Here is a 12541-nt window from a genome sequence, read left to right as displayed (position 1 = left end):
CCTCACCCCGCCTCATGGGTGGGCCAGGCTCCTTCTCAATTCCTCCTCCTCTCCAGCTTTCTTACCCAGATCACCAGGACCCTAAAGCTCTCTCTCTCTCACACACACAACTTTCTGTCTCTCATATTCTCCCTCATTCCTCCAAATGCCACCCTTACCCTCCCTTAATTCCTTCTCCTTTCTCTCCCCCCACCATCTCCAAAGAATTAAATCCACCACACACACCGAGAGACCCTTTTCTCTCTCCCGTCTTCCCTTAACCCCTGCAATCATTTACTACAGACACGAGGCACCCCCTTTCCCCGCATTCCTGCCCACTTCTTCTTAACCCGCTCCTGCCTTTAGACCCTTGGAAATAGTGTGATGACGAACCAGAGCAAATATAGTATATTCACACACACTTCCTGTGATATTGAACTCAGGTGGAGTGTGCTGACAGCAATAGAAGGCTCTGAGAGATAACAGGGAGATATCTGCATGCTCTGGTAAACGCCAAGGTTTGCAGAGGTATTAAAAAAAAAGACACACCATAAGGCACCCCTCCAAAAAGATCCCCTCCCATCCCACCCTCAATAGCCGCAAAATGTTGTCTGTCATATTGGAAAATAAAAGCAAGATACTGGGTTGTAGGGGAAAGAGGAAGGTGCAATAGACTGGCAAGGGCGTTGATCAGGCAGGAGGTGAGGAAATACTGCAACGTTTTGTCACACATCCCGTGTTTGTGGGTATGCATTTTTAGTGCTGGTTCTGACCTATAAAGCCTTAAAAGGCTCAGGACCTCAGGACCTCAAGGACCGCCTCTTTCCATATCAACCTACCCGGACCCTGAGATCATCTTCTGAGGCCCTTCTTCGTGTGCCTCCTCCTCGAGAGGTCTGGAGGGTGGCAACAAAAGAACGGGGCCTTCTCTGCAGTGGCTCCCTGTCTGTGGAATGTTCTTCTCTTCCCAGGGAAGTTCACCTGGTACCTTCATTATACACCTATAGGCGCCAGGCAAAAACTTTCCTTTTTAACCAGGCCTTTGGTTGGTCTGATTTACATCCTAGGATCCTCATACCTATGGGACTGCCTCTCCTGGTATGCCCTGGGGAGCACCTTAAGGTCCATAAATAGCAACACTCTAGAGGTCCTGGGCCCTAAGGAAGTCAGATTAACCTCAACCAGAATCAGGGCCTTTTCAACATTGGCTCCGGCCTGGTGGAACGCTCTGTCTCATGAGACCAGGGCCCTGCGGGATCAGATTTCTTTCCGCAGGGCTTTTAAGACAGAGTTGTTCCGCCTGGCCTTTGGCTTGGAATCAGCTTGATCCCCTCCTCCTCTTTCCTTTTTCCTTCTGTGATGGAACCCCTATTTGGGGACTTCCCTGGCTGTTTTCTGGCCCATGTAGGACCAGTCTGGATAGTTGGCCTTGGTGAAGATTTGACGTTTTCTCCCCCCAAGCAGTTTTGATCTGAGCTTCCACTGAAATGAGGCTGCATTTTAAGTTGTATTTTAAACAATTGTTTTTATACCTGGCGTTAGCCACCCTGAGCCTGGTCTTGGCCGGGGAGGGCGGGGTATAAATAAAATTTATTATTATTATATTATTATGCACTTTTAAAACACTGTATGGGTTTTTTTTGGGGGGTGTTATTCGGTTGTTATTTTTATTTTGACTATATATATATATATATATATATATATATATAGTGGTTTTATATTTTGATTTTGTTCTATGAACCTCCCTGAGACCTCCGGGTATAAAGCAGTGTATAAATTCAATAAATAATCATGATCATCATCTGATTCCCAACATTCTGTGACTTCATCATGATCAAACCGAACCAAAAATGATAGAGTCAAACTTAATTCTTAATATCTGAAGTCTCCAGCCTTACATTTCCATATAATATATTTTAACAATCTGCAAAATAGGTCCCTTTCTCTGTGTAAAGTTAACACTTCAGAGTCTACTCTCTCTCCTTCATATCAGTTTGGTTAATTTGTCCATTTATATCAGTTCCAAGGAGTTTAATAACTATTCCCAATTAGATGCAGGCTGCTGAGATTTCCATATTCTAGCATGTAGCCCACACTATCTTTGCAACGTTAAACAGGACCTCTGTACTAGTAATTTCTAAGCCTATATCGTTCTTATCCTCAATCACATAAAACAAAAGTAGCATAGGAGTTAATCTCCCCGTTTCCCCTATCAGATCAGATATACACCATTTGTCTCCAAAAACAGTGGCTATTTGGCACTTTGACTGCATGTGCAGAAGGTGTGTTTTCCCTGATCAGGTATATGCATGGTTACACATGCTCATTTTTTAAAATTTTGCCTTACAAATAGATTTACCCTTTCCTTGCAAAATGGTGCTTATTCCTAGGTTAAAAAAAATATTTTTTTTGGATCAATGAAGCAAACAATATTTTATTCCTGCGGTCATGAGGGTGCTGTGATATAAGTGAGTTTGAAATGTGAAACTGCACATGCTCAGAGTATTTCCTTTCTTGAATCGGAGTTGCCAGACTTTAGTTTGCTTTGCTCCAACATGTCAGGAATAAAGAGGCAATCAGAAGGCATGAAATGGTAGACTGGGGTGAGTGGGGCAGAAATGTTAATTGTGCCCCTCGCAACTGAAGCAACAAACAAGTCTGTGTGCACCTAAGTTATTCAATAATAGGCAGCCTATTTGAAGTACCTGAGCTGGATTTCATGCCAGGAATGTTGTGCCTTGGAGATACCAGACTGGATAAGATTTCTACTATTCTTCCTGGTTCTCTTTGGTTAAAAAGTGATATCAGGTACCAGAACAGGTCAAGAGAATCTGGAAAAAGTAGCTGCCATTCTGAACAGACAATATATCATCAGTGGCACCAACAGAAAACAAAATACTGGCTGGGGCACAGAAAGAGCAAAGTGCCTTGCAGGAGATAGCCTTGTTACCATGGCCAGTTTCTGAAGACAAATAAATGGCTATCCGATCTGTTCCTATCCTACCGGTAGTTTCTGAAGACAAATAAATGGCTATCCTATCTGTTCCTATCCTACCGGTATTGTCTGTGAAGTATGTCTTGGCTCTAGTAACCCAAGGACTGTTGATTCTTCCAGAATCCCACCATACACAATGACCTCCTAAGACCGGAGTGGACAACTGTGAACCTACAGATGTTGAACTCCAGTGTCCATCAACTCCTGCCAGCATGGCCACTGGTAATAATGGAATAATGCTAATGGAAGCTGTAGTCTAGCAGCATCTAGGCTGTTCACCCTGGACCTAAAACTGTTTACAAGCCAAGAGATTGTGGCCTGAATCAGCAATTAATTATCCCAGCGACAGACAACTTGAAGAATTGGCCCACAACACGTCCTCCAGCATTGCAAAGTATTCTAGTGGGATCCAACTCTCAGATCAGTTGGGGTAGGAAAAGGTTTCAGGTAGATCCTGATTTACTTTGCTGTATGGAAGAATTAAAACTGAAGGAAAGTGAAGGTGAGCAGGCTTTGCCGACACGAAGCCCCACCCTGCAGCCCACCATGTTCTTACTTGATCCGGGATCCCATCGTCCTTGGCTCATTCCATCACATTGTCATCTGCTGAAGCACCACGGTGGACTATCTTTCCTTGCATCTGAACAAGTGGACTGAAGCCCTGAAAACGGACAAATCATCTCTCTAGGGCTAAGTCTGGTGCATTAAAAAGAAAGAAAAAACACACATGCAGGGCATTTCCTTTGTGGCTTTTTGTTAGAGGAAGTATGAGGCCTGTGACTGCCTTAGCTCATTGCAAGGGTGGAAGCTTGTGGGGGTGGGGATGGGTGCTTGTTTGTTGAGTCCTGCTCTTTTCTTTTTGCTCACCTGGACCTTCAAGCAAGGTCAGCGGCAGATTCCGAGGGCCGAGCAGAATTTTGGATCAGCTTAGCCCTTTTTGACAAAAGGGAAAGGAGGAAAGGGATGTTTCTGCTGGCAATGCGGTCTTTCTCCACTCCTGCTTTTGTGGTGCTTGGAGGCATTTAGAGAGTTGCAAGAATCATTGCCTGCATCCTCTTTGGATCAGCACCATTACCTCCTCCCAGTGCTTTTGGATCAGCCTTTGGTAACTGGTGGCTATTAGCTACTGCACGCCCTACTTGTGTGCGTGTGAGAAAGGAGAAACAGTGTGGCTGTCTAAATGTGGAGCCAGCAAAAAGAAGGAAGTCCACATTTTTGCAGCTGGCTGTCAAGAAACAGCAGGGAGGTGGGGGCTGTACGGTATGCTGATGACAACATAGTGTGTGCACACTCAAAGGATGTCCTCCAAACCATCCTAAATATCTTCGCAGAAGCTTACGAAAAGCTTGGGCTATCACTCAACATCCAAAAAACCAAAGTGCTGCATCAACAAGCATAAAACAAGCCCTCTGCAGTGCCACAAATCCAACTCAATGGTGTAATGCTGGAAAGTGTCAATCACTTCTCCTACCTAAGCAGTTATCTTTCCACAAGGGCCGGCATTGATGCCGAAATCCAGCATCGCCTGAGCTCTGCGAGTGCAGCTTTCTCCCAATTGAAGTGCAGAGTGTTTGAGGACTAGGACATTTGCAGGAAAACCAAAATGCTTGTTTACAAAGCTATTGTACTACCAACCTTACTGTATGCTTGTGAAACATGGGCCACTTATAAATGCCATCTCCAACTCCTCGAAAGATTCCATCAACGGTGTCTCTGAAAATGTTTGCATATCACTTGGGAAAACAGGAGAACTAATGTTAGTGTACTGGAAGAGGCAAAGATCACCAGTGTCAAAGCAGTGATTATTCAACATCAACTTCGTTGGACTGGTCAAGTTTGGAGAGAAAGGGAGAAACGTGCTAAGAGGAAGGCACGCTTGGCAAATCCACACCGTGATCAACTCCCACCTGGAAACCAATGTCCCCACTGTGGAAGGACGTGTGGATCCAGAATTGGCCTCCACAGTCACCTATTTAAGACTGTGTTCATGGAAGACAATTTTTTTAAAAAAATAATTTTTATTGAAATTTATTTTTAAAAATTGACAAAACGCCATCTTACATATAATATATAAAAACCTCTTGGCCTGAGACTTCCCTCCTTCTCAACTAATGGTTTTCCTAATTATACTCTAATATTGCATTTGTTGTTGTTGTTGTTGTTGTTGTTGTTGTTGTTGTTGTTGTTGTTGTTATTTCCCTTAAATCCGAATCTTAAATACACCATTTAAACATCATATTGATAATAATTGATATCTCTAACCTTACAAAACTTCTTGTAGCCCTACTAACGATGCCAATTGTTTACAATTGTCTCTCAAATACAATCTAAACAGGGCCAGCTCTAAGGCAAGGCGGGGTGGCGCAGGGCGCCAGGGCGCTGGGCCGCCAGGGGGGGCGCCACATGGCTGTGCCCGCTGCAGCGGTGCTGCGCCCGCCAGACAGCCACGGTGGGAAACAGGGTGGGGGGGGCGCGCCGGAGCGATCTTCACACCACGGCGCCAGGGCGCCCAATATGCTTAAGACATTGAGAGGCAGGATCTTATAGCGGCAGCAGGCACAACATGTTCCCCCCTTCTTTTCCACCTCCCGTGGGCTCATGAAACAAAACCTAATTATCTTGACTTCCTACTGAACCCACAAGAAAGAAGGGCATTTTCGTTGGCCAGATTCAACGCAAATCCATCGAACCTCCTGTGGGGAAGATTCTCGGGCAGGGCGAAGGATGAGAGGATCTGTCTCTGTCATGACGCTCAGGTGGAAAGCCTTCTACATATGGTTTTTCATTGTAATCTTTACGCCGACCTTCGTCAACAGTTCCTGGACCGGCTCTGCATCCCCAGAAGAAGACCAGAGCGGGAAATCTTACAATTCCTTTTGCTGGGGAAGGACCAGGTCCTCACCAAGATGGTGGCTCAATATCTTAATTTACTATTTTCCCGTCGTTATACTCTGCAGTCATCTGAATTATTTGAAGCCCCATTGTCGTGAAAGCGGATAGCGGATTGTTCCCTTCTCTCTCTTAACACAGCGTTTGCCACAGTGACATTTTTAATCTGTTATTATTTTGTCTGGGAGTTTGTTTGATGCCAATAAAGGTTTTACTTACTTACTGCTTAAGACGGCCCTGAATCTAAATTTATTCCAGTCTTTCAAAAAGGTCTGGTCCTGCTGGTCCGAATTTCCTCGGTTAATTTCACCAATATGGCATAGTCCATTAACTTCACCTGCCCTTCCTTCGTGGAAGACAATCTTACTTGACTACGAATGATTGCCAAAGAAGAAGAAGAAGATTTGAGGAACTGATGAAACTTTAATGGTGGCCCTTGTCTGTTTGCTCTGTCCTGCCCAGCTTGTCAAACAAAAAGATGTGTCAATTCTCCTTTTAAGAAAAATGACCTATTAACAGCTCCTGAAACTTCCAACCACAGGAAGATGTAGAGAGTGTGGAATGGCATACTTAGGGCCACTTGGTAACCAGCCTTTGCTCAGCTGCTTTGCTTGCTAATAGGGATTCATGCTTCCTCAAGGAGTCTAAGTCACTAAATTAGACTTTCTCCGGACTGAGTACCTGCAAGGGTGGGAACCAGGGGCAGGAAAGATGGCATTGCAGGTTTGGATTTGGAGACAAAGAGTGATGCTTTTAACTGACCTGGAAGAGATGGGGTCCACCCTGAGGCAGAATCAGTGTAATTTAGATATTTTAAAAAGTTTTCTGTTTACCATATTTTTCGCTCCATAAGACGCAGCTGACCATAAGAGGCACCAAGTTTTTAGAGGAGGAAAACAAGAAAAAAAATATTCTGAATCAAATGTTGTACAGTGGAACCTCGGTTTATGAACACCTCGGTTTATGAATTTTCGGTTTATGAACACCGCAGACCCATCCGGAACGGATTAATTCACTTTCCATTACTTTTAATGGGAAAGTTCGCTTCAGTTTATGAACGCTTCAGTTTATGAACAGACTTCCGGAACCAATTACACCCATGTTTCAGTTTATGAACGCTTCAGTTTAAGTACTCCGCGGTGTTGAATGATTGTGTAAAAGTGTCATTATTGTTTCACTGTACCTTTAAGAGTCAGGAAAGATTTAATGACTGGGGCTCTGCAGCTGTGGAGCAGCTCTACAGGTGTTGCTGTGAAGCTGATGATGCAGGGTATATCAGGGGTGTTGTGTGTTGCCTCTGTGCTGGGCGTTTTCCCAGTGTGCTCTTGGTGGGTGGTTTGGTTGTGTGGGTATTTTGTGTAAGCCTAATTTAATTTTTGTAATTTTTCCTTTCTCCATTAAACCAAGCATTTGTTTAAGCCTTGGTCTCTATGTGTAAGTTCCTCAACCAGTTTCTGCTGATTTTGCTTTTAACCCCAACATCTTGGTTATGGGCCCAGTGGTTGAGCGTGGAACTGCACATGTTAGTTTTTGGAGAAAGGTTTAGAAAGGTTTTTTCCTTCTTTTTGCTGCAACGGTTTTGTGGGCTGGTGGTTGAAAAGTTCCAGCATGGCAGACCGTGTTGCTGAGGCTGAGAAGGCTTTAACATTCCCACAACTAACGGCCGAGAACTACAGTTTATGGTCCTTTCGCATGGAAGCACTTCTGACTTCCCGTGATGTGTGGAAGTACGTGACCGAGGACCCTCCTGCTCCTGTGACCGATGCCTGGTCGAAAGGTGATGCTAAAGCAAGGGCATTAATTAACTTGTCTGTTAGTGATCAGCAAGTTGTGCATATAGGAAATAAGAAAACTGCCAAAGAAATGTGGGACAGTCTTGCGGCAGTGCACGTTAGAAAGGAGTCAGCGTCTGCCATAGCTAGCCAGATATCTGCTGTACCTCCAGCACAATTAACTGTGGAAGGGGTAACAGCAAGATTGATGGGCGAGCTGGACAGAAGGGAGGCTTGTGGGATTAGCACTCCTATTTCTAAAAATAATGAGGAACGCCGTATGCAAGTCTGTGGTGATTCATCTGCTTTCAAAACTTCCAAGCATTGCTGGTTTTGTGAAAAGCAGGGGCACCTTGCGAGGGACTGCAGATTTAAAAAGCAAAATGCTTCAGGGTCCGTTCCAGTTCGTAAATCACAGACAGCAACCCAGCAGTCGGCAGCACATCGTAAAGATGGACGTGAGCCGCGAGCATTCCATGCTCGTGAATTAGGTCGTAAAGTAATTAAAGATGACACGTGGAAATCGTTTGTAGTAGATTCCGGGGCGTCAATTCATCTTTGTAACGACCGAAGTCTGTTTGTTTCTTTCGAAGAGGAAATTGGCACCATTCATCTGCCCAACTCCGACGTTCTACAGTCGCTTGGCAGAGGTACTGTGAAACTTGACTCCTTAAACATAACAATAGCAAATTGCACTTACTGCCCATCAGTGGACAATTTATTATCAGTAAGTTGCTTTGCACGCCAAGGAGTAACTGTGTGCTTCACAAAATCACTATGTGAGTTCTACAAAGGGGGAAAGCGTGTATTGTATGCCAGAGAGTCTGAAGGTTTATATAGACTATATTTTAAAAAGCATTCACAGCCACCAGTGAACTGCAGAGTAACCCAGCCAAGTCAGGGGCTGAGAAATGTAAAGCCTCACTCCGGATGTATTCATGAGGCGCATAGACTTTTGGGACATTTAAATTTCACAGATGTGATAAAGACAAAGAAGATTGTTGATGGACTAAACTTAAAGCCATGTAAATACTATATGCAATGTGTATCTTGTTGTAAGAATAAGATAAAAGTTGCAAGAAAGGGTAAATGCTCAGGCAGGAAAGTAACAGAGCCATTTGAACGTGTGCATTGTGATTTAGTAGGGCCACTCCCTCCTTCTTTAGGAAATTCAAAATATTGGCTTACTCTTATTGATCAGTACAGCAGATATTGTTTTGTTTACACCATTGCTGAAAAGTCACAAGCACTTGAGAAGTACAAGATTTTTTGCAACTGGGTAAAAACCCACTTTAACAAACCTATAAAGCATTTGTTTTCTGACAGGGGGGGAGAATTTGTTTCTGAGGAATTTTCACATTTCCTGGAAGCGCAGGGGACTGTTCACGAGTTGTCCTGCCCTAGAAGTCCTTGGCAGAATGGGATTGTAGAAGTAGTGCAACGTGATTTGCAGGCAGGTGTTAAAACTTACTTGCATGATGCTAATTTGGGGAAAGAATATTGGGCGGAATCTCTTCATGCCTATCTTTTTGTTAAAAACAGATCCTATCATTCTAGTTTAAATGTTACACCCTATGAAATGTTGTTTAAAAAACGCCCTAATTTAAAATACCTGCGAATTTGGGGTTCAGACGTTATTATTCACTACCCTGCTAGACACAAGTTGGATGAGCGTAGTGTTCAAGGAAAGTTTATGGGCTACCAGCAGGGGGCGTACAGAGTTTATGTACCAGCAACTGGCAAATTTCATATTACCAGAAGCATGATTGAAACTGTAAATTGGAATAGAGTTGCTATTTTTCAAGATAGTGATGGTTTAGATAATGCTGATGAGGAGGAAGTAGAAGTAGAAGAGGAAGAAGCTGGAGCAGGGGATAATAGTGAATCTGAAGACGAAAAGCCTGTTGTGTCTGGTGATTTGTTTGAAAATTTAAAGACACAGACACCTAAAGAAAGGTTAAGTTCTTCTGAGTTTTCTGAAAGTAAGAAAAGCCCACAAGAGTCTCATCAGTCTGATGATAGCAATTTACAGTCTGAAGCTAGAAGTCCAAATAGTTCTACTGATTCTGAAGGGCCTAGCTCTTCTTCAGGACTAAGACGTTCAGACAGAAAGAGACAGGAACCAAGACGGTTTTCAAAAGAGCAGTTATATACTGTGTATGCCAATAAAGCAGTTTTTGAGCCAAAATGCTACAACGATGTTCAAAAATTACCTTTGCATGAAGCTGCAAATTGGTACAAAGCTATGGATGATGAAATAGCTTCTTTAAAAGAGCATAACACTTGGTCTCTTGTACCACAAACCCCAGACATGAGAGTTGATTCAAAATGGGTTTATAAAGTGAAAATGAATGATAAAAACGAAGTTGTAAGGTACAAGGCTAGGTTAGTAGCCAGAGGTTTCCAGCAAATCCCAGGTGAAGACTATGATTTGTCTTACTCACCGAGCGTAAAGTATGAATCTGTTAAGCTTTTGTTAAAAGATGCATCCCAGCGTGGACATTCTGTCTATCATGTAGATATAAAAACTGCCTATTTGTTTGCAGATTTAGAAGAACAAATTTTTATGCGTGTTCCTGATGGCGTAATCTCCACTAAAGGAGTAGTGTGCAAACTAAATAAATCTCTTTATGGTTTGCATCAGAGTGGTAAAAACTGGCATCAGACTTTAGTGAAGGAATTGCTGAATTTTGGTTTTACACAAGGCAAGGCAGATAACTGTGTATTTACAAAAGAAAATGGAAATTCTGTGACCAAATTATGTGTGTTTGTAGATGATATACTAATTTCTACAAGAACTAAACATGAATATACACAGATAGTGTCACTGTTACAAGAAAAATTTGATGTGGTAGAATTAGGCAAAGCTAAAAACTATATATCCATGCAAATTGAAGAAGGCAAAAATGGTTCTTATCTGATTCATCAAAATGCAAAAATAGATGATCTTGTTGAAATGTTATGTTTAAAGAATGCAAATGGGAAAGAAACGCCTATGGTATGTGGTTTTACTTTTACAGATGGCAATAACACGTTCTCTGACAAAACTTTGTATCGCTCTGCCATAGGCAAGCTCAATTTTATTCAAAGAGTTTCAAGGCCAGATGTAACTTATGCTTTTCATTTTCTGGCAAAATTTGTAGAAAAACCCACTACCCAATGCTTCAAAGCTCTTAAGAGAGTGGTGATGTACCTCAAACACACAAAACGTTATAGGTTGGAATTTACACCATCTATTGACAAAGGTTTTGAAATATATTGTGATGCATCTCATGCTGTAGAGCAAAATAATTACAAAGGTACATCTGGTATGGTTTATTTTTATAATGGGTGTCCTTTTGAATGGAAAGCACAGAATCAAATGATTAATTGTCTTTCTTCAACTGAAAGTGAGTTATATGCCTGTACTCAGGCCATCCGTGATATAGAGTGGTATTTACAAATATTTGAAGACTTAAAGATGCCAGTATCACTCCCAGTAAAAGTTTATCTTGATTCCCAGAGTGGACTTGCTATCCTGTGCTCAGAAACCAACACACAGCGCACTAGAGTGTTGAGATTACGTTTACAGTTTGTAAAGAATTTGATTGCTGACAAAACAGTTGTTTTTGAATATGTCCCCGGTGACAGACAAGTTGCAGACATCTTTACTAAAGCACTTCCAAAAGTTGCGCATGAAAGACATGTACAAAGTTTGTCTCTGTTTCACAATAATGAACTGCAGGGGATATGTTGAATGATTGTGTAAAAGTGTCATTATTGTTTCACTGTACCTTTAAGAGTCAGGAAAGATTTAATGACTGGGGCTCTGCAGCTGTGGAGCAGCTCTACAGGTGTTGCTGTGAAGCTGATGATGCAGGGTATATCAGGGGTGTTGTGTGTTGCCTCTGTGCTGGGCGTTTTCCCAGTGTGCTCTTGGTGGGTGGTTTGGTTGTGTGGGTATTTTGTGTAAGCCTAATTTAATTTTTGTAATTTTTCCTTTCTCCATTAAACCAAGCATTTGTTTAAGCCTTGGTCTCTATGTGTAAGTTCCTCAACCAGTTTCTGCTGATTTTGCTTTTAACCCCAACACGCGGACCCGTCTGGAACGGATTAATCCACTTTCCATTACTTTCAATGGGAAAGTTCCCTTCAGTTTATGAACGGTTACTATGCGGACCGTCTGGAACGGATTAATCCACTTTCCATTACTTTCAATGGGAAAGTTCGCTTCAGTTTATGAACGCTTCAGTTTATGAACAGACTTCCGGAACCAATTGTGTTCATAAACCGAGGTACCACTGTACAGTGGAACCTCGGTTTATGAACACCTCGGTTTATGAATTTTCGGTTTATGAACGCCGCGGACCCATCTGGAACGGATTAATTCATTTCCCATTACTTTCAATGGGAAAGTTCGCTTCAGTTTATGAACGCTTCAGTTTATGAACAGACTTCCGGAACCAATTACACCCATGCTTCAGTTTATGAACATTTCAGTTTAAGTACTCCGCGGACCCATCTGGAACGGATTAATCCACTTTCCATTACTTTCAATGGGAAAGTTTGCTTCAGTTTATGAACGCTTCAGTTTAAGTACTCTGCGGACTGTCTGGAACAGATTAATCCACTTTCCGTTACTTTCAATGGGAAAGTTCGCTTCAGTTTATGAACGCTTCAGTTTATGAACAGACTTCCGGAACCAATTGTGTTCATAAACCGAGGTACCACTGTACTAAACTATTTAATAAACTACGGGGATTTCAACCACGTAAAGTGAACAGCAGTCAACCATGGCATTAAGAACCATCATCACTGTCATTAACAAATGAAGAGGTGCGGGTAAGGGATGCGGGTGGTGCTGTGGGTTAAACCACAGAGCCTAGGGCTTGCCGATCAGAAGGTCGGCGGTTCGAATCCCCGCGAT

General features: G+C 42.7%; 1 protein-coding gene across 3 annotated transcripts in view; it reads right to left on the bottom strand.

The window, feature by feature from the left end:
- DENND1C (DENN domain containing 1C) overlaps nt 1–4091 on the bottom strand; it is a 50527-nt gene extending 46436 nt beyond the window's left edge. Inside the window, exon 1 of one of the 3 annotated variants that reach the window (XM_060268704.1) lies at nt 3531–4091. In XM_060268704.1, coding sequence (XP_060124687.1) covers nt 3531–3547 — 17 coding nt within the window. In that variant the 5' untranslated portion in view covers nt 3548–4091. The remainder of the gene's footprint in view (nt 1–3530) is intronic. The other 2 variants (XM_060268703.1, XM_060268702.1) reach the window with 2 other exon arrangements.
- Nucleotides 4092–12541: the final 8450 nt, after the last annotated feature.

Source organism: Zootoca vivipara, chromosome 16, assembly GCF_963506605.1.
Source record: "Zootoca vivipara chromosome 16, rZooViv1.1, whole genome shotgun sequence".
NCBI classification, from domain to species: Eukaryota; Metazoa; Chordata; class Lepidosauria; order Squamata; family Lacertidae; genus Zootoca; species Zootoca vivipara.
The sequence above is the reverse complement of the archived record's forward strand: the minus strand, read 5'-3'. Positions and strand labels throughout refer to the sequence as shown.